At 46.4% G+C, this 25,937-nt stretch overlaps 1 protein-coding gene across 1 annotated transcript; it reads right to left on the bottom strand.

The window, feature by feature from the left end:
- Positions 1 to 1,624: 1,624 nt before the first annotated feature.
- On the bottom strand, positions 1,625 to 9,087 carry LOC132585519 (interleukin-17A-like). Its single transcript, XM_060257467.1, has 3 exons — positions 9,058 to 9,087; positions 5,008 to 5,234; positions 1,625 to 1,862 (listed from the first exon to the last, which is right to left on the bottom strand). Exons 1-3 carry the CDS (start codon positions 9,085 to 9,087, stop codon positions 1,625 to 1,627), a joined length of 495 nt encoding a protein of 164 aa, XP_060113450.1.
- Positions 9,088 to 25,937: the final 16,850 nt, after the last annotated feature.

Here is a 25,937-nt window from a genome sequence, read left to right on the forward strand (position 1 = left end):
TGAGATAAAGCTCTGGCGAAAACGAGGTCATAATATTCCAGGACTGCTCATTTAGCTATGATTTAGAGCAGGGGTGTCAAACATGCGGCCTGGGGGCCAAATCAGGCCCCCAGACAGCTCCTATCAGGCCCTCAAGCAACTGGTTCTTGTCTGCTTCCTTCTCCCTCTCCCTTGTTTCTTTCTGCATCACAGCTTGCTTTGCCAGGCTTCCTCAATTACACAGGAGCCACAGAGCAAAACCTCTATTTTCTCAATTGGCTGAAACTCCTCACTTGGGGAGGAAGGGGGAGAGGCAGAGCTTGCTTTGCCAGGCTCTCTCAATTGCACAGCAGAGCTACTTAACCAAGCCTCTCTTCCTTCTATTGGCTGAGGCTCCTCCCCCTACTAGTCCCCTGGGGAAGGAAGGAAAGAGCCAGAGCTTCCTTTGCCCAGTTCCCCGGATCCCATGGGAGAAATACAAAGAAAGCTCCTTTAGGACCTAACAAGTGCTAATGTTTTAAGCATATTTTATTTAAAGTTTTTTTTTTAAAAAAAATCTTTACTTGTGTTTATAAAGTTTATATCTCCGCTACCTGGCACTACGTTTTACGACACACATGATCCGGCCCAACAAAGTCTCATTTATGTCAGATCCGGCCCTCATAATGAATGCATTTGGCACCCCTGATCGAACCAGCTTTCCTGCTGTTGAAAAAGGGAGAGGTGGACCCTATCTGGCTCCAGTTGCCAATCCCCAGGTGGGGGCTGGGGATCCTCCAGTTTGGAGGCCCTCCCCCCACTTCAGGATCATCTGTGGTCTGGAGATAATTGTGGGAGATCTCCAGCCCCACCTGGAGACCTTAAGTGATATGGAGGAAATTAGGAAGTCCCTTTTGTTAGTAGAAATCTACCTTGATTTTGCTAATACCGACTTGCTTTTTGTTCTTCACGTTTCGGCTCAGATCAAGTGTATATAGCAGGGATGGCCAAACTTGCTTAACATAAGAGCCACGCTGAGAGCCACAAGACATGAGCATCAGATGTTTGAGAGCTGCAAGACAAGAATGTCAGATGTTGGAAGCAAGGAAGGAAAATAGATGGGGGAGGGAGAGGGAAAGAAAGCAACTGTAACTTATAAATGCATTCCACAAGCCACTGGCTGGCGTAGCTTGGAGGAGTGATTTAAAGAGAGACAAATGCCTTCTCCAGGCCAGCTGACAGAGCAGTGGGAGCTTCAAGAGCCACACAAGATGTGTGAAAGAGCCACATGTGGCTTCCGAGCCACATTTTGGCCACCCCTGGTATATAGTATTTGGGGCTTCCAACTAATGTACTCTGTAGCTATTGTCAAACGCTCAAGAGAGGAAAGCCAAACGACTTGGATGTGAGAAAAATACTTTCTTTATTGAATAAATATTAATAATTCAAATAATTAAGAATGGAGGGAATAATAATATTGTGGGCACTGCAACAAAATGGCTGAGGGGGCGTGTCACAGAACAAGAGAAGGTTCTAGAGAATGGGAGGAGGTTCCTCCCGCGATGGAGACAGCTGTTCCCAAACGAGCGCGCTCTGTAGGCACGAAGACAGTGCATCTTGTGGCGTTTCCAAGCACCCCCGTCCCCATTCAGTTCTCTCAGTCCCTTCATGCGGAAGTGTTGGACAGTGCCCTGGCGCACGTGCAGCCGACGGTGACCCACTGTTTCTCCAGCTGATAGGTTTGCTCACAGCCCCTGAACCGACGTCGAAGCACCAGGATCTCCTGTCGAATGGGGACGGAGTTCATGCTGTAATTCTCCTTTCCCCTGGAATCCACGCAGAAAGGACGGCGGCAGGTGGCCTCGGAGATCCTGGCGGGAAACCTGTTGGGATCTTCATTAACGCTGCGGGCAGGAAGGAGAAAGGTTGTGAGATGAGTAGAACACGAACACTTTTCCTAACCATAGACCCCGAGGGAGGGCACAAGGGAAGAGAACTAAGTGGTATACACAGCTGCGTTTTTGTACAAGGTGGTAAAGCAGCAGTACCGCAGTACTGCGGTCTGAACTCTGTGCTCGCGACCTGAGTTCGATTCCAGCGGAAGCTGGATTCAGGTAGCCGGCCCAAGGTTGACTCAGCCTTCAATCCTTCTGAGGTCGGTAAAATGAGTCCTAAGCTTGCTGGGGGAAAGTGTAAAAGACTGGGGAAAGCAATGGCAAACCACACCATAAAAAGTCTGCTGTGAAAACGTTGTGAAAGCAACGTCACCCCAGAGTTGGAAATGACTGGTGCTTGCAGTCCTTTTCTTTCCTTTTTTTGTAGCAGGGACTTCTTTGCCTATTAGGCCACATCCCTCTGATGTAGCCACTCCTCCTAGAGCTTACAGTAGGCCCTGTAAGAAGAGCCCTGTAAGCTCTTGGAGGATTGGCTACATCAGGGAGGTGTGTGGCCTAATATTAGCATTGCCAAGTCCAATCCAAGAAATATCTGGGGACTTTGAAGGTGGAGCCAAGAGACATTGGGGTGGAGCCAGGAGCAAGGGTGTGACAAGCATCACTGAACTCCAAAGGAAGTTCTGGCCATCCCATTTAAAGGGACCACACACCTTTGAAATGCCTCCCACAGGAAATAATGAAGGATAGGGGCACCTTCTTTTGGGCCTCATAGATTTGAACCCCCTGGTCCAATCTTATTGAAACTTGGAGGGTATTTTGGGGAGAGGCACTGGGTGCTATCCTGAAACTTTGGTACATCTACCTCAAAAAACAGCACCCCCAGATACCCGTGAATCAATTCTCCATTATTTTCTATGGGAATGTCTCCATAAGGAATAATAGTTTCCAGCAGCCATTCCCTTCCCTCCCCCTGCTTTCTGATGGCCCTGAAGCGGGGGGAGGGCCTCCAAACTGGGGGGGGGGTCTCCTGTCCCCACCTGGGGATTGGCAACCCTACCTAATATGCAAAGGAGCTCCAGCTAGAATTCCACCCCAGATGGTGTATGCTCCTCTCAGGAGTGGTTACGGGGATTAGAATTCTGATATAGCATAGTTAAGGTTGTCAGGTCTGTGCTGGAAAATACCTGCAGACTTGGGGGTGGAGCCTATTTTCCCTCTAAGCCAGGGGTGGCCAACGGTAGCTCTCCAGATGTTTTTTTGCCTACAACTCCCATCAGCCCCAGCCATTGGCCATGCTGGCTGGGGCTGATGGGAGTTGTAGGCAAAAAAAACATCCGGAGAGCTACCGCTGGCCACTCCTGCTCTAAGCTATGGAGTCCCGTGAGCAAAAATCCTACTTTGTGAACTACTGGCATTAAAGTCGTGAGCATTAATTAGTTTGCTCTTGGGGCCATTTTTTCCTGCGCTAAGACAAAAAGGTGTGAGCCGGAGGCTAAAAAACGGTGAGCTAGGGACTCACACTAACTCAGCTTTAGCGGGCATACTGGAGCTAGGAGAGTGCAGGGTTTATTTATTTAATTTATTTATTTATTATTTATATCCCGCCCTTCCCACGAAGGTGGCTCAGGGCGGCTCACAACAGATAGTCAAACATAAATTAAATTGGCATTTAAATATAAAAACATTAAAAACATTAAAAACATTAAGCATTACAACAATATGTATAAGCATTACAACAATATGTATAACAATATGTATAGGTTTGGGAAGGGGTGGGGCCTCAGCATGGTATAACGTCGTAGAGCCTACTCTTCAAAGCAGCCATTTTCTTCCAGCTGGAAATCAGTTGTAGAAACGAGAGATCTGCAGGCCCCGCTTGGAGCCTGGCAAGCCTGAGTGGGCACATTCACAAAATGGCTGCCACAGGAGGCAAAGCTAGCCTCAAAATGGCTGCCACAGCTTACTATCAGTCACATAGTGAAGTTCCTTGTGCTGTGGCAGCATCCGATGCCAAAGCGATGTTCTTAAAGATCTGCTTAGCCCATTGAACCTTCGGTAGTTGATCTTTGCCCATTTTCTAAGAACATTTGGGGGCTGGGTTGTCAAGTCCGACTCAAGAAACATCTGGGGACTTTTTGAGTGGATCCAGGAGACTTTGAGGGGTGGAGCCAGGATCAAGGGTGGGACAAGCACGGTTGAACTCCAAAAGCCGTTCTGGCCATCACATTGAAAGGGACTGTGCTCTTTTTAAATGCCTTCCTTCCATAGGAAACAATGGGGGATAGGGGCACCTTGTTTGGGACACATAGAATTGGACCCCCTGGTCCAATCTTTTTGAAACTTGGGAAGTGTTTTGGGGAGAGGCACTGGATGCTATGCTGAAATGTTGGTGCCTCTATCTCAAAAAAACCCAGCCCCCATGGAGCCCCAGATATTCAAAGATCGATTCTCCATTATACCCTATGGGAATCGATCTCTATAGGGAATAATGGAGTAGCCAGCAGATATTCCCCCCCGCCCCAGCTTTCTGATGACCCTGAAGCGGGGGGAGGGCCTCCAAACCTGGGGATCCCCCTGCCCCCAGCTGGGGATTGGCAACACTACTTGGTGGGCAGTGGGCACCAGGAAAATTGTTGGTGAGAGTCAGGCCTTGAATTCAGCAGGAGCTCACAGGAGCACAGCTCCTGAACCTTTCTGAGGGTTCCCCCTCCTCCTCTCCATCTATCTTGTCCATTGGATAGTAGGTGCATCTGCATAACAATCCCTGGATGAGGAGAGCGGGCAGCCAGCCAGCCACCAGGGGCTCTGCCACGCCCCCAGCAGCCCTCATGAACCCCTGGAGAAGCCCACATCACCCTTTCTCCACTTATGTGATTTTGGGCGGTGGGTGGCTTGCTGGCCTTTTGACTGGAACCGGCCGGCCAAGGAGAGCCCCAGATGAGAGAGGCCTGCTCGGGCTCTTTAGCCAGCCGAAGCAGGCCTCGCTCTCCTGGGGCTCTCCTTTCCTGCGTCGAGTTGCTTTTGGCTGGTGGGGGGGGCAGCGTATGCTAATGAGTTATGCTAATAAGCTCTCCCACCTGTTTTTCTACGAAACGACCTCTGGTGGGAGCCCCACGGAGCATTAAAAGGACTGAAGAGAGAATCCGAATAGTACCTGTAGTCCCATGGAGAGGTTGAACGTTTGCTGACGTCAGACACTACTCCGTCATCCAGGTTTTTGTTGATGATGCTTAGATTGACCTTCACACTTAGAGGGAATTCCAGTTCAACCGGTTCCAAGCAGCCTCCTGCTCTTCTGGTGGTATTGGAAACCAGAGCTTTCCCAACCGCAAAACTCTTCAGCAATGACACAAGGATCCACAAGATGAGCAGCGGTCTGAACTGCAAGGAAATTAAACAGAACACCTCCTTATTTGTTCAATTTTTTATTTTTATTTACCTTAAACTTATATCCCGCCCTCTCTGCGAATGGACTCAGGGCGGCTAACAACCACAAAAAATAAGCTCCTTGGTGTTGTGTCAACACCTCTTTCTGTTCTCTGCATTCACCTTGGCTATGCTGTTAAACTGGGGGTAGGGGGCATATCTGCTTCATTGAGGACTCGTTTACATATTAGGCCACGCCCCCTGATGAAAGCCAGCCGGAACTGTGTTCCTGTGAGTTCCTGCTCAAAAAAAAAATGCCCTGGTTGCACATAAGTTTATTTTAGCAATTTGGGTTTTATTTTTCCCTTCTGGAAAGCATATCAGCATGAAATTAATGTAGGCCAGAGACCTTTAAGAAAACAAACAAAACAAAACATAAAAATAAGAAAACGAAACACTGCGGTCACAATCTGAAGCACGCGTCTACCAGAGCTCTTAATCTATTCTTTTTTACTCCTCTTAACTGCTCCAACCATAGGAAAGGAAGTGCTTCTTTTGTTAAGAAGCAAGTAGGGAAACCTGCCTGGCTTTGTCCCATATTATAAAAATACACTTTTCACTTTATCTGTCTACTACATTTCTATCCCACCCTTCTTCTGAGAAACTCGGGATGATATACAAGGCTCCTCTCCGTTATTCACAACAACCCTTTGAGGTAGGCTCTGGCCCAGAGAAACTGATTGGTCCAGAGAGCCGCTCTGAGACTCTTCGGAGTGGAGGGCGGGATATAAATCCGATATCTTCATCTACCTCACAGGGTGCCTGTTGTGGGGGAGGAAGGTAAAGGAGATTGTGAGCCGCTCTGAGACTCTTCGGAGTGGAGGGCGGGATATAAATCCAATATCTTCAGCTACCTCACAGGGTGTCTGTTGTGGGGGGAGGAAGGTAAAGGAGATTGTGAGCCGCTCTGAGACTCTTCGGAGTGGAGGGCGGGATATAAATCCAATTTCTTCTTCTTCATCTCGCCAATGTGAAAACTTTCTGAAACTTGTGTGAGCCATGGGGCCATACAGTATTTGAGATGATCTGGCACTCTAAAATTGGGGCATCTGTTAAGATCTGTTTGTATCTCCATATCTATTATCCTCTGTTTGAGAGCTGCCTTGGCTCCATCCCATTGCATGTTCAGGATCATTTGGGGGGAAACCTAAAGCAAATAAGCAGGGGTGGCCAACGGTAGCTCTCCAGATGTTTTTTTTGCCTACAACTCCCATCAGTCCCAGCCATTTGCCATGCTGGCTGGGGCTGATGGGAGTTGTAGGCAATAAAACATCTAGCGAGCTACCGTTGGCTACCCCGGAAATAAAGGATTGCCTACTAACCAGGAAAAAGCCTAACTCATACCTGTGGGGTTTTTTTTGGGGGGGGGGGGGAGAATTGAGGTGAAGCTACTTGTGAGATTCCGGCAATTTCCACAAGAACTGCTGTGTCCAGCTGGAACACTGCCCAGCCTAGCTGTTAAAACAAACCACTCCGTGGCCAATAAAACCAAGAAAAATGCTTTCAAAGATTCACAGCTTGCGAGGCTTGAAAGGTTTAACAATTTAAACCACTGAAAGACAAATATAACCCTTTAAAAACCAAATAAAACCAAGTCAAATATGCTTGCGGATCAGAGCAGTAAGTGCCTCGCCTGCCGATCATCGGAAGTCATGAGATAAGAGATTAGCATTACCATGTATAAATGTGTGAAGATTAGGTTTTTGTTAATGACAAAATAATGGCTATCCCATTTCTTGCCTCTACATATATGTATGTATGTATAAAAGCTGATACCTCTAGAAAGAAGAACCAGTTTGCATTAGGAATGTACATAAGAAAATAAGAGAAGCCATGTTGGATCAGGCCCATGTAGTCCAACACTCTGTGTCACCCAGTGGCCAAAAAACCCCAGGTGCCATCCTAAGCTCTCCCACTGTGGCCCCACCCCAAGCACCAAGAATACAGAGCATCACTGCCCCAAACAGAAGAACATAAGAGAAGCCATGTTGGATCAGGCCAATGGCCCATCCAGTCCAACACTCTGTGTCACGTAAGAACATAAGAGAAGCCATGTTGGATCAGGCCAATGGCCCATCCAGTCCAACACTCTGTGTCACATAAGAACATAAGAGAAGCCATGTTGGATCAGGCCAATGGCCCATCCAGTCCAACACTCTGTGTCACATAAGAACATAAGAGAAGCCCTGTTGGATCAGGCCAATGGCCCATCCAGTCCAACACTCTGTGTCACATAAGAACATAAGAGAAGCTATGTTAGATCAGGCCAATGGACCATCCAGTCCAACACTCTGTGTCACATAAGAACATAAGAGAAGCCCTGTTGGATCAGGCCAATGGCCCGTCTAGTCCAACACTCTGTGTCACATAAGAACATAAGAGAAGCCCTGTTGGATCAGGCCAATGGACCATCCAGTCCAACACTCTGTGTCACATAAGAACATAAGAGAAGCCCTGTTGGATCAGGCCAATGGCCCGTCTAGTCCAACACTCTGTGTCACATAAGAACATAAGAGAAGCCATGTTGGATCAGGCCAATGGCCCATCCAGTCCAACACTCTGTGTCACATAAGAACATAAGAGAAGCCATGTTGGATCAGGCCAGTGGCTCATCCAGTCCAACACTCTGTGTCACATAAGAACATAAGAGAAGCCATGTTGGATCAGGCCAATGGCCCATCCAGTCCAACACTCTGTGTCACACAGTGGCCAAAAATACATAATACTTTTTGCCCAAAGAAGCATTGCAAAGTTATTAGAGTGAATCAAGAGTCAGAAGACAACTGAAAAATGCCATATTTTGGCCCTATTATAGCTGGTTTCCCACATTATTTTTGATTAATTAATTCTTAATGAATCCCAGCCTTCTTTTCTTTTCATGCTATTTATTTTCTGTTTGCCATATATCCACTCACAGAGGAGAGAGAGGGTGGTTTTTCCTAGGGTTTCCAAGTCCAGTTCAAGAAATTTCTGGGGACTTTGGGGATGGAGCTAGGAAACAATGGGGGTGGAGCCAGGAGACGTTGGGGGTGGAGCTAGGAGACAATGGGGGTGGAGCCAGGAGCAAGGGTGTGACAAGCATAATTGAACTCCAAAGGGAATTCTGGCCAACGCATTGAATGAGACCGCACACCTTTTTAAATGCCTTCCTTCCATTGGAGATAATGAAGGATAGGGGCACCTTCTTTAGTGGCTCATAGAATTGGACGCCCTGGTCCAATCCTTTTGAAACTTGGACGGTGTTTTGAGGAAAGGCACTGGACGCTATGCTGAAAATTTGGTGCCTCTATCTCAATAAACAGCCCCTCCAGAGCCCCAGGTACCCACAGATCAATTTTCCATTATACCCCATGGGAATCAGTTTCATAGGAAATAATGGAGTGCCCAGCAGACATTTCCCTCCCCCCTGCTTTTTGATGACCCTGAAGCGGGGTTGGGGCCTCCAGACCAGGGAATCCCCTGCTCCTACCTGGGGATTGGCAACCCTAGTTTTTCCCCTTTCCCCCCTCTCACGCCAGCCCCCACTTCGGTCCCCAGTGGACCCAATGGGGACACAATTTTGGGAGTCAAAGACCACAACAGAGGAGGGAGAGGGAAGCAGAAAAGCTGCTATTTCTACAGCATAACTCGCTGCAAGCTGCGTAGGATCCAAGCCCTTCTCCTTAACGACGTTATTGTTTTTCACAGTTTCCTACTAGCAACAAAAAAATAGATTTTGAAAAGGCATCTGAGACACTCAGATAATAAATCAGGCTTCGGAACCCAGGGTTGTACTCACCGGTTTAGCGCCGGTTGTGAAGGATTTCATGTCGATGTCTTCTTTGTGCGCGTTTGTTGATGAGAAGGATGGAGTGGTGTATTGAGTGATACTCTCTGTCCTAACTTCATGGCTTTTTATAAGGACTATCCCCGCTGTCCTACTTTCCCTGTTTTAGAAGGTAAATCCCCCTACATTACCCCCTTGATTGTGGTTCTGGGTCTGGACTCTGACGTACGTTTGAACCAGAAATTCCACTCCCTCATGCTGCTTGATTAGAAAGAACAGGAAATGAAAGCTTGGTTTGGTGACTAATCGACAGTCTTCACTGTTACCTGAAGTCTCTCGATTGGTTTGGTTGTAACCCTTTTACTCGATATTACCTTTGTGGGAACCTAATGTCATTTTGCGAACGAGTGACTGATGAGGTTCTGGGATAACGGTGTATTCTGATTCAAGGAACTGGGGCAATTAGATGCAGCGGGGGCCACGGCCACCTATATCCTCAGTAGCAGCGAAGAAAGAATTAGGACAGGGGTGATAAAAAAAAAAAAATTAGCTAGAGTTCCTTGTTCTACACATCTAGGAATGGTACTGCTCCTTCAGTTTGGATCTTTGGTTAATATAGCAAAGTTTTGCCCAGTCGTAGACGTGTGATACTGAGTGCAGAAAATATATATCTCCCAAGAAGTCTATTGCAAAATCTTGTGTATGTGGACTAATGTTGTGCATTATTAATAGTGTTCCTGCCTGGTTCATTGGGATCTGCACTGGCTGCCAATAATATACCGAGTCCGGTACAAGGTGCTGGTCATTACCTTTAAAGCCCTATATGGCCTAGGACCTGCCTACCTTAGCGACCGTCTCTCCCCACATGTTCCCCAGAGAGTACTGAGATCGGGTTCTCAAAACCTGCTTGTAATCCCCGGGCCAAAGGGGGCCCGTTTGAAATCAACCAGGGACAGGGCCTTCTCGGTAACGGCGCCTTACTGGTGGAACCAGCTGCCGAAAGAGGTGAGGGCCCTGCGGGACCTTGGGCAGTTCCCCAGGGCCTGCAAGACAGTCCTCTTCCGGCTGGCTTACAACTAAGCAACACTGTGAAGTTTGGATGGTGGTAGGGTGCATTTTGACAGACTGCTGGTTTTATGTTTATGTTTTATTAACTTACTGTTTTAAACTGTTGCTAATTGATGTTTTAAAGCTAAACTTATGTTAGTTTTTATATGTTGTAAGCCGCCCTGAGCCACTTCGGTGGGAAGGGCGGGATATAAATCGAAATATAAATAATAAATAAATAAATATTGGAGCCTGTAGGGGACTCGGGATTGGAACACTGGGCACTAGGGTCCAAACGCCTGCTGCTCTGCTCCAATCATGGGCCCCTGCTGGTTTGAATGATCCAATGGCGCCCTAGCGTGGGAACCTTGAAGTGTATATCGTTGGCCGTGTTGACCCAGTTCACCAGTCTGAGACTTTAGCCGTTACTATACTGTACTGAATAAAGAGAGCTATGATCACTGCAGCAACGTCTCCTCATTGCATTGAACCCACTACATTATACAAAAAAGGGTAAATTGAGACCAATTTCTCACTAGGCTTGTTCCGGGTGGAGAGAGCCCTTTTGCCCCCAGTGCTTGTCTCTGGTTTTGCACAAGCTGCTGCTGGTGCGCCACTTTCCTGTGGTGCAGAGTGGTAAAACTGTAGTACTGCAGTCCTAAGCTCTGCTCACGACCTGAGTTCGATCACCGGCGGAAGCTGGGTTTTCAGGTAGCCAGCTCGAGGTTGACTCAGCCTTCCATCCTTCCAAGGTCGGTCAAAGGAGTCCCCAGCTTGCTGGGGGGAAGCGTAGATGACTGGGGAAGGCAATGGCAAACCACCCTGTAAAAAGCCTGCCGTGAAAACGTTGTGAAAGCAACGTCACCCCAGAGTCGGAAACGACTGGCGCTTGCACAGGGGACCTTTCCTTTCCTGCTTCAAGCAAGATCCTCTTACAAGCAGTTTCTGCATGCCGCGGGAGAGTGGTGCGCCAACTCGTAACCCTATGGCTGCTTGTGTGAAAACGAAGAGAAGCACCGGGAGCAAAAGGGCTCTCCATCTGGAACAAAGCCCTAGTGCGAAATCGGTGAAGATGAAGAAAATACTGGATTTATATCCCGCCCTACACTTTGAGTCTCAGAGCGGTCACAATCTACCTTCCCCCCCCACACACACACAACAGACACCCTGTGAGGTAGGTGAGGCTGAGAGAGCTCTCACAGCAGCTGCCCTTTCAAGGACAACTCCTACGAGAGCTGTGGCTGACCCAAGACCATTCCAGCAGGTGCAAGTGGAGGAGGGGGGGGAATCAAACCGGGTTCTCCCAGATAAGAGTCTGCGCACTTCCCCGCTACACCAAAATATGACATTTATTCAAGTGGATCCAGTTGACATTCAGGTTGCAGCCAAAAGGCAAGAAAGAAGCCTAATCGAAAGAGTGCTTTCCCTATCACCAGTGACCAGTTCCTCTGGCATCGCGTGTGTGGGAGAATAAGGGCATGGTACCTGCAGGAGACATTTGCAGAGACATCTATCTCCATGGAAGGCCATGTGAAGAGAGTGAGAGGACAAAGTGAGTGTGAGAGAGGAGGGGTCAGATGGCAGCTCCCAGGTTAAGACAAGGAGCGGCATCCCATGCAAGGAGATACCTATACATGCTTAGAGTGATGTCCGGAGATGCTGAGTCGCTCAGTCCAATGCCTTCTTTATACTTGAACAAAGTAGGAATCAAGTATCACCTTTGAGACCAACAAAGTTTTATTCAGAATGTAAACGTTTTATTCAGAATGCCTGCATACTACTTCAGTCATACTCAGTGGGGGATATCAGCTGCTTGTCTTATTGCATATACCAGGGGTGGCCAACGGTAGCTCTCCAGATGTTTTTGGCCTACAACTCCCATCAGCCCTAGCCATTGGCCACACTGGCTGGGGCTGATGGGAGTTGTAGGCAAAAAAAACATCTGGAGAGCTACCGTTGGCCACCCCTGGCGTATACCAACCCATCTGATGGCAAACCATATGGATGTTCTAATCTCTTGAGAAACCATGCCCTCTATTTAAACTAACAAAGCCAGAATGTTACCTAGATTTATGGCACTTCGCACCTACAACAGAGTCTGCTTTTTATCATCCTCCAGTGTTGTTTCAGCCCTGCTTTGTCCTAACGCTAACAAACACAGATTCCTATCGGTGATTCTTTTAATTTGCTAAAAACATTCCCATGATTCCACACTGCCCATTTATATTAAGCATTGCTGCTTGCCATTCCCATTTTGTCCGATGAAGTCTGCTTAAGAGCGTACGAAAGGTTACATTCTAAATAAAACTTGGTTGGTCTTAAAGGTGATACTTGTCTACTGCTTTGTTCTACTTTGTTCTACTTCAGACAACGGAATGAGGTACAGTGAGTAGAGCTACATATAGCTGGCAGGCAGTGGTTAAGAATGCAAAGTAATACAAAGTTAGAATCCAATGGCGAAACAGTGTAATGAACAAGTCGGAAGGCCATTTGGTCCGGATGGCATTTGTGTGGGAAACCGATAAAAGGTAATAAAAGTTGCCTGTTAATTGCTCTTGCTACAAGTCTAGGTAATAGGAAATACATGTCCTTTTGTTTAGTACACTATTTTGCCATTTGACCCTAGCTTTGTATCAGTTTATACTAGGGGTGGCCAAACTGTGGCTCAGGAGCCACATGTGACTCTTTCACACACATTGTGCAACTGTTGAAGCCTTCGCAATTTGTCAGCTGGCATGTAGAAGGCATTTCTTTCTTTAAATCACTTCTCCAAGCTAAGCCAGCCACCTGCTTGGAGAAGGCATTTAAAGTTAAAGTTGCTTTCTTTCCACCTCTCCTTCCCTCCCCCACCCGTTTCCTTCCTTCCTTCCTTCCTTCCTTCCTTCCTTCCTTCCTTCCTTCCTTCCTTCCTTCCTTCCTTCCTTCCTCCCTCCCTCCCTCCCTCCCTCCCTCCCTCCCTTCCTCCCTCCCTCCCTCCCTCCCAGAGCCAGTTTGGTGTAGTGGTTAAGTGTGCAGACTCTTATCTGGGATATAAATTCTTCTTCTTCTTCTTCCCCCCTCCCTCATGGCTCTCAAGCATCTGACATTCATGTCTTGTAGCTCTCAAACATCTGATGTTTATTCTATGTGGCTTTTACATTAAGCAAGTTTGGCCACCCCTGGTTTACACTCTTAACCCACCAGCTATATGTATTTCAGCTCACTCTATCCCAACCCCGCCCCCCCCCCTTCTGAAGAAGTGTGCATGCGCACGGAAGCTGACATTCTGAATAAAACTTTGTTGGTCTTAAAGGGGCTCCTGGACTCCTACTTTGTTCTACTGCTTCAGACCAACACAGCTGCCCACCTGGATCTATTCTTTATTCTCGGTCACCCAATGTAGAGCCAGTGTAAGATTAAAGTGAGGTTAGGAAGCTACAGGGGCCCAGAGCTTCTGATGAGGTCCACTGCTACTTTCCCCTTGTTTTTGTCTCGCGGTGCACCTCTTCTGTGTCCCTCAGATCCTGACACCTGGTTACATGTGCTGACCCGGCCGGCTAGGTGAAGCGCATGTGAGTGGCACATGTGTTCTCAGTGCCTCCACTTCCATCTCTGTACTCTGTCCCAGGGCTTTTTTTTGTCGCAGGAACTGCTTTGCATATTAGGCTACACTCCCTGATGTAGCCAATCATCCTGGAGCTTACAGTAGGCCCTGTACGAAGAGCCCTGTAAGCTCTTGGAGGATTGGCTACAGGGGTGGAATTTTAGCAGGAGTTCCTTTGCATATCAGGCCACACCCCCCCTGATGTAGCCAATCCTCCTGGAGCTTCCAGTAGGCCCTGTACGAAGAGCCCTGTAAGCTCTTGGAGGATTGGCTACAGGGGTGGAATTCTAGCAGGAGCTCCATTGCATATTAGGCCGCACACCCCTGATGTAGCCAATCCTCCCAAGAGTTTACAAGGCACTTTTTTGTAAGCTCTTGGAGGATTGGCTACATCAGGGGTGTGCGGCTCCCATGTTGTGGCTTGAGATCTCCTGGATTACAACCACTCTGAGATTCAGAGTGTAGGGTGGGATATAAAGTCCTGACCTTCTATTAGAACTTGGCAATGCAGACTACGGGACTATTTCATTATGTATACCAGGGGTGGCCAATGGTAGCTCTCCAGATGTTTTCTGCCTGCAACTCCCATCAGCCCCAGCCAGCATGGCCAATGGCATCTGGAGAGCTACCATTGTCCACCCCTGATACACCCCTGATATATACAGTCACGTCCTATGCTGAACCTGCTATATCAGTCCTTGCAATTTGGTATCCCGGTATTACTTACCTTACTGAAAATGAGGTTATTCCAATTAACCATATCTGCTTTAAAAAAGTTATACTTCTGGTTATTACCACTATTTTAATTTTTAGCTGATAACAGATACTCTTGAGTGTATCTAACAGAGCTGGACAATATTTTATACAATCATGTGCCCAATTCTACCTTATCTGCCTGAATAGTTTAAAGCAGGGGTCCTCAAACTACGGCCCGCGGGCCAGATGCGGCCCGCTGAGGACGTTTATGCGGCCCGCCGGGTTATGGCAAAATTAGACCGGAAGTGACGTTCGACCTAAACTCGCGTTAGCAACGCACACTTCTGGCACTGGGCTGAGGCGGCGGAGACAGAGTGTGAGGCAATACCGAGGTGAGGTGAGTTCCCAGGCCGGGGTGTGTGGTGTGGGGAAGGGAGAGAGATGCAGAAGACGGAGAACTGACGGCCCACGGCCTTGTACAGTAACGGCAGTCCGGCCCTCCAACAGTCTGAGGGACAGTGAACTGGCCCCCTATTTAAAAAGTTTGAGGACCCCTGGTTTAAAGGAATATGGAAATATTGGTGGTTATACATTCATTTCTACTAGAGGCTGTAGTGTAGTTGACTATATTCTAGTTCCTTTAGCTCTTTATTATTGTATTTCTAATTTTTCAATTGAAGAACAGTTTTACAGTGACCATTTGCCCCTAGTTTAGGGTTGCCAATCCCCAGGTGGGGGCAGGGGATCCCCCGGTTTGGAGGCCCTCCCCCCGCTTCAGGATAATTAGAAAGCGGGGGGAGGGGAGGGAAATGTCTGCTGGGAACTCTGTTATTCCCTGTGGAGGCTTATTCCCATAGAAAATAATGGAGAATTGATCTGCGGGTATCTGGGGCTCTGGGGGGGGGGCTGTTTTTTGAGGTAGAGGCACCAGATTTTCAGTATAGCATCCAGTGGCTCTCCCCAATATACTCCATAAGTTTCAAAAAGATAGGACCAGGGGGTCCAATTCTATGAGCCCCCAAAGAAGGTGCCCCTATCCTTCATTATTTCCTATGGAAGGAAGGAATTGAAAAGGCATGCCGTCCCTTTAAATGTGATGGCCAGAACTCCCTTGGAGTTCAATTATGCTTGTCACGCCCTTGTTCCTGGCTCCACTCCCAAAGTCCCCAGATATTTCATGAACTGGACTTGGCAACCCTACCCTAGTTCTTACCTTGGATTTAAATAATTGCAGTCATTCACAATTATTGACTCAAGAACCAGATTTATCAATAACGATCCGTTGGTCTCCAAAAATAAGGTTGTATTTACCAAAACTTTTGAATCAGGCTATTATTTCCAACAGTAGGGATAGATTGATTAACTCTACTGATTATCCTGAAGCTGAAAACAGTTATGAGAACTTATTATCTGTTATAACTGAGTCGTTAAGACATAGATTCCAAAGCATTAAATCAGAACAGGAGAGCCAGTTTGGTGTAGTGGTTAAGTGCGCGGACTCTTATCTGGGAGAACCGGGTTTGATTCCCCACTCCTCCACTGGCACCTGCTAGCATGGCCTTGGGTCAGCAATAGCTCTGGCAGAAGTTGTCCTTGAAAGGGCAGCTGCTGTGAGAACCCTCTCCAGCCCCACCCACCTCACAGGGTGTCTGTTGTGGGGGAGGAAGGTAAAGGAGATTGTGAGCCGCTCTGAGACTCTTTGGAGTGGAGGGCGGGATATAAATCCAATATCTTCATCTTCTTCTTAAACAACCCTAAAATAGACCCAGGTTTGACAAAGAGTATTATTTTAATTAATTTTGCTCTGTGTTTCTGATTATTTACTTTATGCAAGTAGGGAGCTGTATATATTATGATCTATTTATTTATTTATTTTCCAGTTTTGTGATAATTCTGATGGATGTATTATTGGGTTTATTCCTTTTGTTGTGGTTTATGTTATATTTAAGGTTCTAATTTGTATCCTGTTTTATATTCAATAAAATCTTTGTTCTTTGGGGAGGGGGGAAATAATGCAATATCTTCTTCAACGTTCCCTCTAAGCTGCAGAGTCTTGTGAGCAGAAATTCTACTTTGTGAGCAACTGGCATTAAAGTGGTGAGCTGCTGAATCAATTATTGTGCTCTGGGGTCATCCTCCCTGAGCGAAGACAAAAAACGTGTGAGCAGGAGGCTAAAATTCTGTGAGCTAGCTCACGCTAACTCAGCTTAGAGGGAACGCCGATTACAACTCATCTCCCGGTGAAAGAGATCGGTTCACCTGGAGAAAATGGCCGCTGTGGAAAGTGGACTCTCAGGCATCATGCCCCATTGAAATCCTTCCTCTCCCCAAAGCCTACCTCCTCGGGCTCCACCCCCAAAATCTTCAGGTATTTCCCAACCCAAAGCTAGAAACCCTACCCACCTTCTCAGCCTGAATGTGCAAGTCCCAGCCCCTGCAAGGTGAGCACAGAAGGCGACTAGCGACTGAGGTGGGCATATTCCCAGGGGTGGGATTCTAGCAGGAGCTCCTTTGCATATTAGGCCACACACCACCGATGTGGCCAATCCTCCAAGAGCTAACAAGGCTCTTTTTTTTTGTAAGCTCTTGGAGGATTGGCTACATCAGAGGGGTGTGGCCTAATATGCAAAGGATCTTTTGCTAGGATTCCATATTCCTATTCAGAAAAGGACACTTCTAACACTTTGCCAATTGCTGCGATTTAAAAAAGAGTCTTGTCTTATTGTCTGTTTGTGTGAAGTGCCGTGAAGTCACTTCCGATTTCTGGCCACCCAATGAATTAATGACTGCCAAGATGTCCTAAAATTAACAGCCTTGCTGGAGTCTTGCAGACAGAGGGTGCTCACGGCTTCTTCGATCGGGTCTCCCCATCTCCTGTTGGTTCTTTCTCTTTTCCTGTTGCCTTCAACTTTTCCTAGCATTATAATCTTTTCCAGTGACTCTTGTCTTTCCAAATTGTGACCAAAGTACCATAGCCTCCACTCAGTCCGCAGCTATTTTTGTAGGAAAAGCCCAGCAGGAACTCATTTGCATATTAGGTCACAACCCTGACATCCCATCATCTCACACAGGGGTTTTTTTTGTAGAACTCATTTGCATATTAGACCACACCCCTGACATCCCATCATCTCACACAGGGTTTTTTTGTAGAACTCATTTGCAGGAACTCATTTGCATATTAGGCCACACCCCTGACATCCCATCATCTCACACAGGGTTTTTTTTGTAGAACTCATTTGCCGGAACTCATTTGCATATTAGACCACACCCCTGACATCCCATCATCTCACACAGGGTTTTTTTTGTAGAACTCATTTGCAGGAACTCATTTGCATATTAGGCCACACCCCTGACATCCCATCATCTCACACAGGGTTTTTTGTAGAACTCATTTGCAGGAACTCATTTGCATATTAGGCCACACCCCTGACATCCCATCATCTCACACAGGGTTTTTTTTGTAGAACTCATTTGCCGGAACTCATTTGCATATTAGACCACACCCCTGACATCCCATCATCTCACACAGGGTTTTTTGTAGAACTCATTTGCAGGAACTCATTTGCATATTAGGCCACGCCCCTGACATCCCATCATCTCACACAGGGTTTTTTTTTAGAGCTCATTTGCCGAAACTCATTTGCATATTAGACCACACCCCTGACATCCCATCATCTCACACAGGTTTTTTTTTGTAGAACTCATTTGCCGAAACTCATTTGCATATTAGACCCACCCCTGACATCCCATCATCTCACACAGGGTTTTTTTGTAGAACTCATTTGCAGGAACTCATTTGCATATTAGGCCACACCCCTGACATCCCATCATCTCACACAGGGTTATTTTTGTAGAACTCATTGCCGGAACTCATTTGCATATTAGACCACACCCCTGACATCCCATCATCTCACACAGGGTTTTTTTGTAGAACTCATTTGCAGGAACTCATTTGCATATTAGGCCACACCCCTGACATCCCATCATCTCACACAGGTTTTTTTTTAGAACTCATTTGCAGGAACTCATTTGCATATTAGACCACACACCCTGATACCAAGCCGGCTGGAACTGTGTTCCTGCACATTCCTGCTCAACAAAAAGCACTGATTTAGTCATTTTATTTTTTCACGTTCCATGTTTTTCACATTCCAGTTTGGTGTAGTGTATGGATTCTAGTGCGTGGACTCTTATCTGGGAGAACCGAGTTTGATTCCCCACTCCTCCACTCGCACCTGCTGGAATGGCCTTGGGTCAGCCAGAGCTCTCTTATCTGGGAGAACCGGGTTTGATTCCCCACTCCTGCACTTGCACCTGCTGCAATGGCCTTGGGTCAGCCAGAGCTCTCTTATCTGGGAGAACCGGGTTTGATTCCCCACTCCTGCACTTGCACCTGCTGGAAGGGCCTTGGGTGAGCCAGAGCTCTCTTATCTGGGAGAACCGGGTTTGATTCCCCACTCCTCCACTTGCAGCTGCTGGAATGGCCTTGGGTCAGCCAGAGCTCTCTTATCTGGGAGAACCGGGTTTGATTCCCCACTCCTCCACTTGCACCTGCTGGAATGGGCCTTGGGTCAGCCAGAGCTCTCTTATCTGGGAGAACCGGGTTTGATTCCCCACTCCTGCACTTGCACCTGCTGCAATGGCCTTGGGTCAGCCAGAGCTCTCTTATCTGGGAGAACCGGGTTTGATTCCCCACTCCTGCACTTGCACCTGCTGGAAGGGCCTTGGGTGAGCCAGAGCTCTCTTATCTGGGAGAACCGGGTTTGATTCCCCACTCCTCCACTTGCACCTGCTGGCATGGCCTTGGGTCAGCCATAGCTCTGGCAGAGGTTGTCCTTGAAAGGGCAGTTGCTGAGAGAGCCCTCTCAGCCCCACCCACCTCACAGGGTGTCTGTTGTGGGGGAAGGAGATAAAGGAGATTGTAAGCTGCTCTGAGTCTCTGATTCAGAGAGAAGGGTGGGGTATAAATCTGCAATTCTTTTTCTTCCTCTTATCCCATTAAGAGATGCTTACTGGGATTTCTTTTTAACTACATGCCATGAAGAGTTTCAGCTGCCCATTTCCACATGTTAAACCTCTGTGAAAGGGACACAGCATCTTTCTCCAGGTCTGTTGGCAACCCCACTAGCGGTGGTGCAAGTACCTGAAAATAAATTTCCCTTCTCGCGATGATAGCCTTTTTTGTTTGATCGACAGGCATCCCGTTGAGCTTTGAATTTGACTACTATTTCTAGGAATTCTAACTGCTGCGTGATGGAACTATTTCTGCCTTTTCGATGGGGAAACTCTGCATTTGTTACCTGTCTGCCCAAAAAATGAACAACGTTGTGGGGACGGAGGATTTGGCTTCCTGTCAGAGTTTGGAACGCTGAGGCTGGTGGAAACTCTTTTAGCTTCCTCTCCAGCCACTTACTGAAATCACTCAAAGAAATATGGGTCAAGTTTTTTTCTGGCTAGACGTTAGTCAAGGGAAATTGACGCATCTTCTAGTGGGAGATCTTCTCGTGTCATTTCTGAAGCATTTTATGTGTCCCACGACCAGTGGCGGACGGGGTTTAAAAATATTGGTTGCCAGGAGACAAAGGGGGCCCACCCACAACTATAAGGCTATTGTTTCATTGTTGTAAGAAATAAATTTTTCAACAAAATACATGTGGAAAAAGGTACAATTAAAACTTTCGTGAAATAAATGTATACATATTTTAGTAATTACAGTGTGCGTATATGGTACATATCACCGGCAGTATACAGTAGATACTAAATGGAAATCCAGATTGCATTTTCTCCAGGGGAGCTGATCTCTGCCAGCTGGAGATCAGTTGTGAAAGCAGGAGATCCCCAGGCCCCACCTGGAGGTTGGCAACCCTAAATACAATATAAATTTTAGTTGCTTTACAGCAATAATGCTGGAACTTCTATTATATTTTCAAGCTACTAAAAGGTCATTTGAACAAAGCAGGAGTCAAGTTGCACCTTTAAGACCAACCAATTTTTATTTAGAACGTCAGCTTTCGTGTGCTCTTAAGCCCACTTCCTCAGACGAGGAATCCAGCACGGTGAGCAAAGCCATACATAGCTGAGCAGAGCCGCACATAGCTGGTAGGCAGTGGCCCAGAATGCAACATGGTACGGATTTAAGAACCAATGACAGTGGAGTAAAATTATCTGGTAGGCAGTGGCCCAGAATGCAACATGGTACAGATTTAAGAACCAATGACAGTGGAGTAAAATTATCTGGTAGGCAGTGGCCCAGAATGCAACATGGTAAGGATTTAAGAACCAATGACAGTGGAGTAAAATTATCTGGTAGGCAGTGGCCCAGAATGCAACACGGTACAGATTTAAGAACCAATGACAGTGGAGTAAAATTATCTGGTAGGCAGTGGCCCAGAATGCAACATGGTACAGATTTAAGAACCAATGACAGTGGAGTAAAATTATCTGGTAGGCAGTGGCCCAGAATGCAACATGGTACAGATTTAAGAACCAATGACAGTGGAGTAAAATTATCTGGTAGGCAGTGGCCCAGAATGCAACATGGTACAGATTTAAGAACCAATGACAGTGGAGTAAAATTATCTGGTAGGCAGTGGCCCAGAATGCAACATGGTAAGGATTTAAGAACCAATGACAGTGGAGTAAAATTATCTGGTAGGCAGTGGCCCAGAATGCAACACGGTACAGATTTAAGAACCAATGACAGTGGAGTAAAATTATCTGGTAGGCAGTGGCCCAGAATGCAACACGGTGCAGATTTAAGAACCAATGACAGTGAAGTAAAATTATCCGGTAGGCAGTGGTTTAGAATGTAAAATGGCACAATGGCAGAATTACAGTGACAACTATTTCATGACAATAAAAGGTCATTAACATTTTTTAACATGTTGCCTGATGTTTGAGGGGGCCCACTTCATTGGGGAAACTGATGCGCTGGCCAATCCGCCACCGTCCACGACTAGAAACTCAGACTGTTGACAAGGCAGGACTCTTTTGAATCCCAAATGCCCAAGCAGGGAAGAAGTGAGAGAGGATGGAAGGAAAAGCACATCTACATTGGTCAAATAAAGCAAGAGTCGAGTCGCACCTTTAAGACCAACAAAGTTTTAATTCAGAATGTCAGCTTTAATTCAGCACATGTCAGCTTTCATGTGCTCTAAGCAGACTTCATCAGACAATAGGATGGAATGGCAAGCAGTCCTAAATATAGAGAAAGTGAGCGGTGAGTTAGTATGCAGAGTCATGGAAATTTTTTTTTTTAGCAGATTAAAAGAATCACAAGTTGGGGTCTGGTGTTTGTGTTAACTGGGCTGAAACAGCAACTGAAGGGTACTATAAAGCAGATCGGTGTCCATGTACTAAACCCATTAAGTATCCTGGGTGTGAAGTGCAATAAATTAGAGTCTGTTGTAATGTTTTTGTTGTTTTTTCAGAGGTTTGATTTAAACATGTAACAACACACATATAAATGTCATTCTAGTTTGCCATTAGAAAAAAAGAATATGTTAAAATATAGCAGAAAATGGGTTTAGCATATGTAATGAGATAAACAGCCAGTATCCTTTTTTGAGTATGTCAATACAAAGAACATTATTCTGATACATTATTCAAAAAGAGAAATATCTTGGAGTACTGTGGATATATAGCTATACTTGATGAAAGTGGGTTTAGCCTACATAATGAGATAAAAAACCAATATCCCTGTTCAGTCCTGGGGAGGTGTTTGTTCCAAGTTTCATAATAATTTGTAATTCAGCAATTTCTCTCTCCATTCTGTTTCTTCTTCCTCCTTCTTTCCTCCTCCTTTTCCTTTTTGGTGGTTAAGTGCGTGGTAGTGGTTAAGTGTAGTGCATGTAGTGGTTAAGTGTAGTGGTTAAGTGGTGTAGTGGTTAAGTGCGTGGACTCTTATCTGGGAGAACCGGGTTTGATTCCCCACTCCTCCACTTGCACCTGCTGAGATGGCCTTGGGGCAGCCAGAGCTTTCATAGAAGCTGTCATGAACATATGAACATATGAAGCTGCCTTATACTGAATCAGACCTTTGGTCCATCAAAGTCAGTATTGTCTTCTCAGACTGGCAGCGGCTCTCCAGGGTCTCAAGCTGAGGTTTTTCACACCTATTTGCTGGACCCTTTTTTGGAGATGCCAGAGATTAAACTTGGGACCTTCTGCTTCCCAAGCAGATGCTCTACCACTGAGCCACCGTCCTTCCCCTTGAAAGGGCAGCTGCTGTAAAAGCACTTTTAGCCCCACCTACCTCACAGGGTGTTTGTTGTGGGGGTGGAAGGTAGAGGAGATGGTGACCGCTCTGAAACTCTGAGATTCAGAGTATAGGGCAGGATATAAATCCAAATCTTCATCTTCTTTCTCCTCCTCCTTTCTTCATTTATGAATCGCCTCATCCCAGCCAATGCCAGGCTCTAGGCGATGTACAACAAAAGTACACATGAAATCAATAAAACCATTAATTTAAAACAGTTGCAACCCAATGAACATACTTTATAGTGTGCTGAAATTCTGCTTTCCAGGCATTGGGAACCGTTCTCCCCTTAAGTAGAGGGCGGAGAAGGGAGTGCCAGCCTGGCAGCCGTCACTGTCCTCAAACAAAAGCCTGGCGGGACCATCTCTGCTTTGCAGGCCCTGCGGAATTGTAAAAGATCCCACAGGGCCCTGGTGTCTTCTGGCAGAGAGTCCCACCAGGTTGGGGCCAGGACAGCTGGACCTCTTTAGGGGCGGGGAGCACCGGTAGATTTCGAGCAGTAGAGCGTAGTGCTCTTCCAGGGATGTAGTGGTGGAGGTAGGGTTGCCAAGTCCAATTTAAGAAATATCTGGGGACTTTGGGGTGGGAGCCAGGAGACATTTAGGGGTGGAGCCAAGATCAAGGGTGTGACAAGCATAATTAAACTCCAAAGGGAGTTCTGGCCATCACATTTAAAGGGACGGCACACCTTTTCAATTCCTTCCTTCCATAGGAAATAATGGATAGGGGCACCTTCCTTTGGGGCTCATAGAATTGGACCCCCTGGTCCAATCTTTTTGAAACTTGGAGGGTATTTTGGGGAGAGGCACTAGATGCTGTACCAAAAATTTGTGTCTCTATCTAAAAAAAAGCCCCCCTCCAGAGCCCCAGATACCCATGGATCAAATCTCCATGATTTTCTATGGGAATAAATCCTCCATAGGGAATACTAAAGTTCCCAGCAGACATTTCCCCCCCTCCCCCGTGGGTCCCTAGACCCCTCAAGGCCTTAAAGGACATAAACAAAACCTTGAATCATACTCGGTACTATGGATCTGTATACACGCACCTGCTCTCTCAACACACAGCCTATGAACACTCTGGCTAACATTTTTATATTTGAAAGCGATATATAATTGTACATCCTTTGTTTTTAATTTCTCTACTACTTGCCTGGTAGTAGTGAAACTTCTTATAAAAAATTATCCCCCCCCCCTTTCATTTTAGAGGCTTTATTTTGATCAGAAATGGTAAAGGCCATGATTCTCTAGGGTTGCCAATTCTGGGTTGGGAAATTCTGGAAGGGCTGAGTTTTGGATAGGGAGGGACCTTTTGGATAGGGAGGTACAATGCCATAGAGCAGGTGTGGCCAGAGTTGCGTAACATGAGAGTCACATAGAACAAACATTAGATGTTTGAGAGCCAAAAGACATGAATGTCAGATGTTTGAGGGAAGGAAGGAAGGAAGGAGGGAAGGAAGGAAGGAAGGAAGGAAGGAAGGAAGGAAGGAAGGAAGGAAGGAAGGAAGGAAGGAAGGAAGGAAGGAAGGAAGGAAGGAAGGAAGGAAGGAAGGAACATGGGGTAGGGAGGAGGGAGGGAGAAGAAGAAGATGATATTGGATTTATATCCCGTCCTACACTCTAAATCTCAGAGTAAAGGAAGGTAAATTTCCTTTACCTTCTTCCCCCACAACAGACACCCAGTGAGGTGGGTGGGACTGAGAGGGCTCTTACAACAGCTACCCTTTCAAGGACAACTCCTACGAGAGCTATGGCTGACTCAAGGCCGTTCCAGCAGGTGCAAGTGGAGGAGTGGGGAATCAATCCCGGTTCACCCAGATAAGAGGTCATGCGCTTAACCACTACACCAAACTAGCTCTCAGAGGTGGAAGGAAAGCAACTTTAAATGCATTCTCCAAGCTGCTGGCTGGCTTGGCTTGGAGAAGTGATTTCAAGAGACAAATGCCTTCTCCAAGCCGGGCAGTGGGGGCTTCAAGAGCCACCTGATAGGTGTGAAAAAGCCCCATGTGGCTCCTGAGCACCAGTTTGGCCACCTCTGCCGTGAAGTCTACCTTTCAATGCAGCCATTTTCTCCAGGGGAACTGACCTCTCTAGTCTAGAGGTCAGTTGTAATATCAGGAGGTCCCCAGGCCTCACCTGAAGGTTGGGAACCCTACGAATCCCATCACCGAATCCAGAATAACCCACAGGAAATGTTAAACTTTTGCAGCCACAACAAGAGCGAATAGCAAAATAAGTAAATCAGATCAAGATGCAAATTTCTGTTTAAATTGCGTTGATGTGTTTATGCATAAAACCACTTTGAGTCCCCCAGATGTGGGTGAAAAGCAGGTTATCCATGCTTGCGTAACTAAATTAGGGTGGGGGACCTGAGGGGTAGACTTACTGCTCTAACGCCATCCACTGTACGCCTAATGTTTTTTCAAGGTCAACTAAATATAAGGTTTTACGCATCAGATGTGGCTTGGTGGTGGTGTGGTTGACACATTTGTTGAGGAGACTGATTTATGACACACACACCTCCTCAGAGATGGCGACACAGGTGAGAGGAAGGAAATCCTCAGCGACCACAGAACAGCATTGTTTCTCCGACATGGAGGTATTAAAAAAAACCCGGAGAACCTTCAGAAAGACTGAATACTATTACGCCACATTATTTTGGCTGCTGTCTGCGGAATCATCGAAGACTCTGGCTTCTTTGCGGTTCTCCAAGGAAGTAGTGAGGAATGAGAAATAAAGGAGGAGTCAGTTGTCGTCTCTCTGCTGCAAAATGGCCGCTTGCCTTTTCTTCACATCATAGTCTGTTCTAGGGTTGCCAATCCCCAGGTGGGAAAATAAAGGTACATAACCTACCGTGAAAACCAGCTTCTATTATTAAATTATAAAAAGTCAACAAAAATAAACATACTCATATAAATTCCACCATCATAAATTACAAAACAACCATAACTTTGATTGGGAAAGTTCCCAAAATCTTTTAAAAATCCCTGGACCAAGGGAGGCTAGATTGAAAACAACGAGGGAGCAAGCCTTCTCAACAATGGCTCCCCAATGGTGGAATCAACTACCAGAGGAGGTACGAGCCCTGCGAGACCTGAATCAGTTTCGCAGGGCTTGCAAAACCACCCTCTTTCAGCTCGCTTTTAAGATGGAACCTGGTTAATGACATCTAGCCATCCTATACATATTCTGAACTGTAGCACCTTAATTAATAATCTACAATGGTTTAACTGTTTTATCTAACTGTTAACTTAATTTATGAATGTAATTTAACTATATTTTAACTGTTTTTTATATTAGTGATTGTATT

Source organism: Heteronotia binoei, chromosome 1 (assembly GCF_032191835.1).
Source record: "Heteronotia binoei isolate CCM8104 ecotype False Entrance Well chromosome 1, APGP_CSIRO_Hbin_v1, whole genome shotgun sequence".
NCBI classification, from domain to species: Eukaryota; Metazoa; Chordata; class Lepidosauria; order Squamata; family Gekkonidae; genus Heteronotia; species Heteronotia binoei.

Coding starts and splice junctions, on each gene's coding strand:
- LOC132585519 (XM_060257467.1), bottom strand. CDS start 9,087: ATGAAATCCTTCACAACCGGCGCTAAACCG. Junction 5,235..9,057: donor TCACAACCGGCGCTAAACCG/GTGAGTACAACC, acceptor ATTTCCTTGCAG/TTCAGACCGCTGCTCATCTT. Junction 1,863..5,007: donor ACCTCTCCATGGGACTACAG/GTACTATTCGGA, acceptor TCCTGCCCGCAG/CGTTAATGAAGATCCCAACA.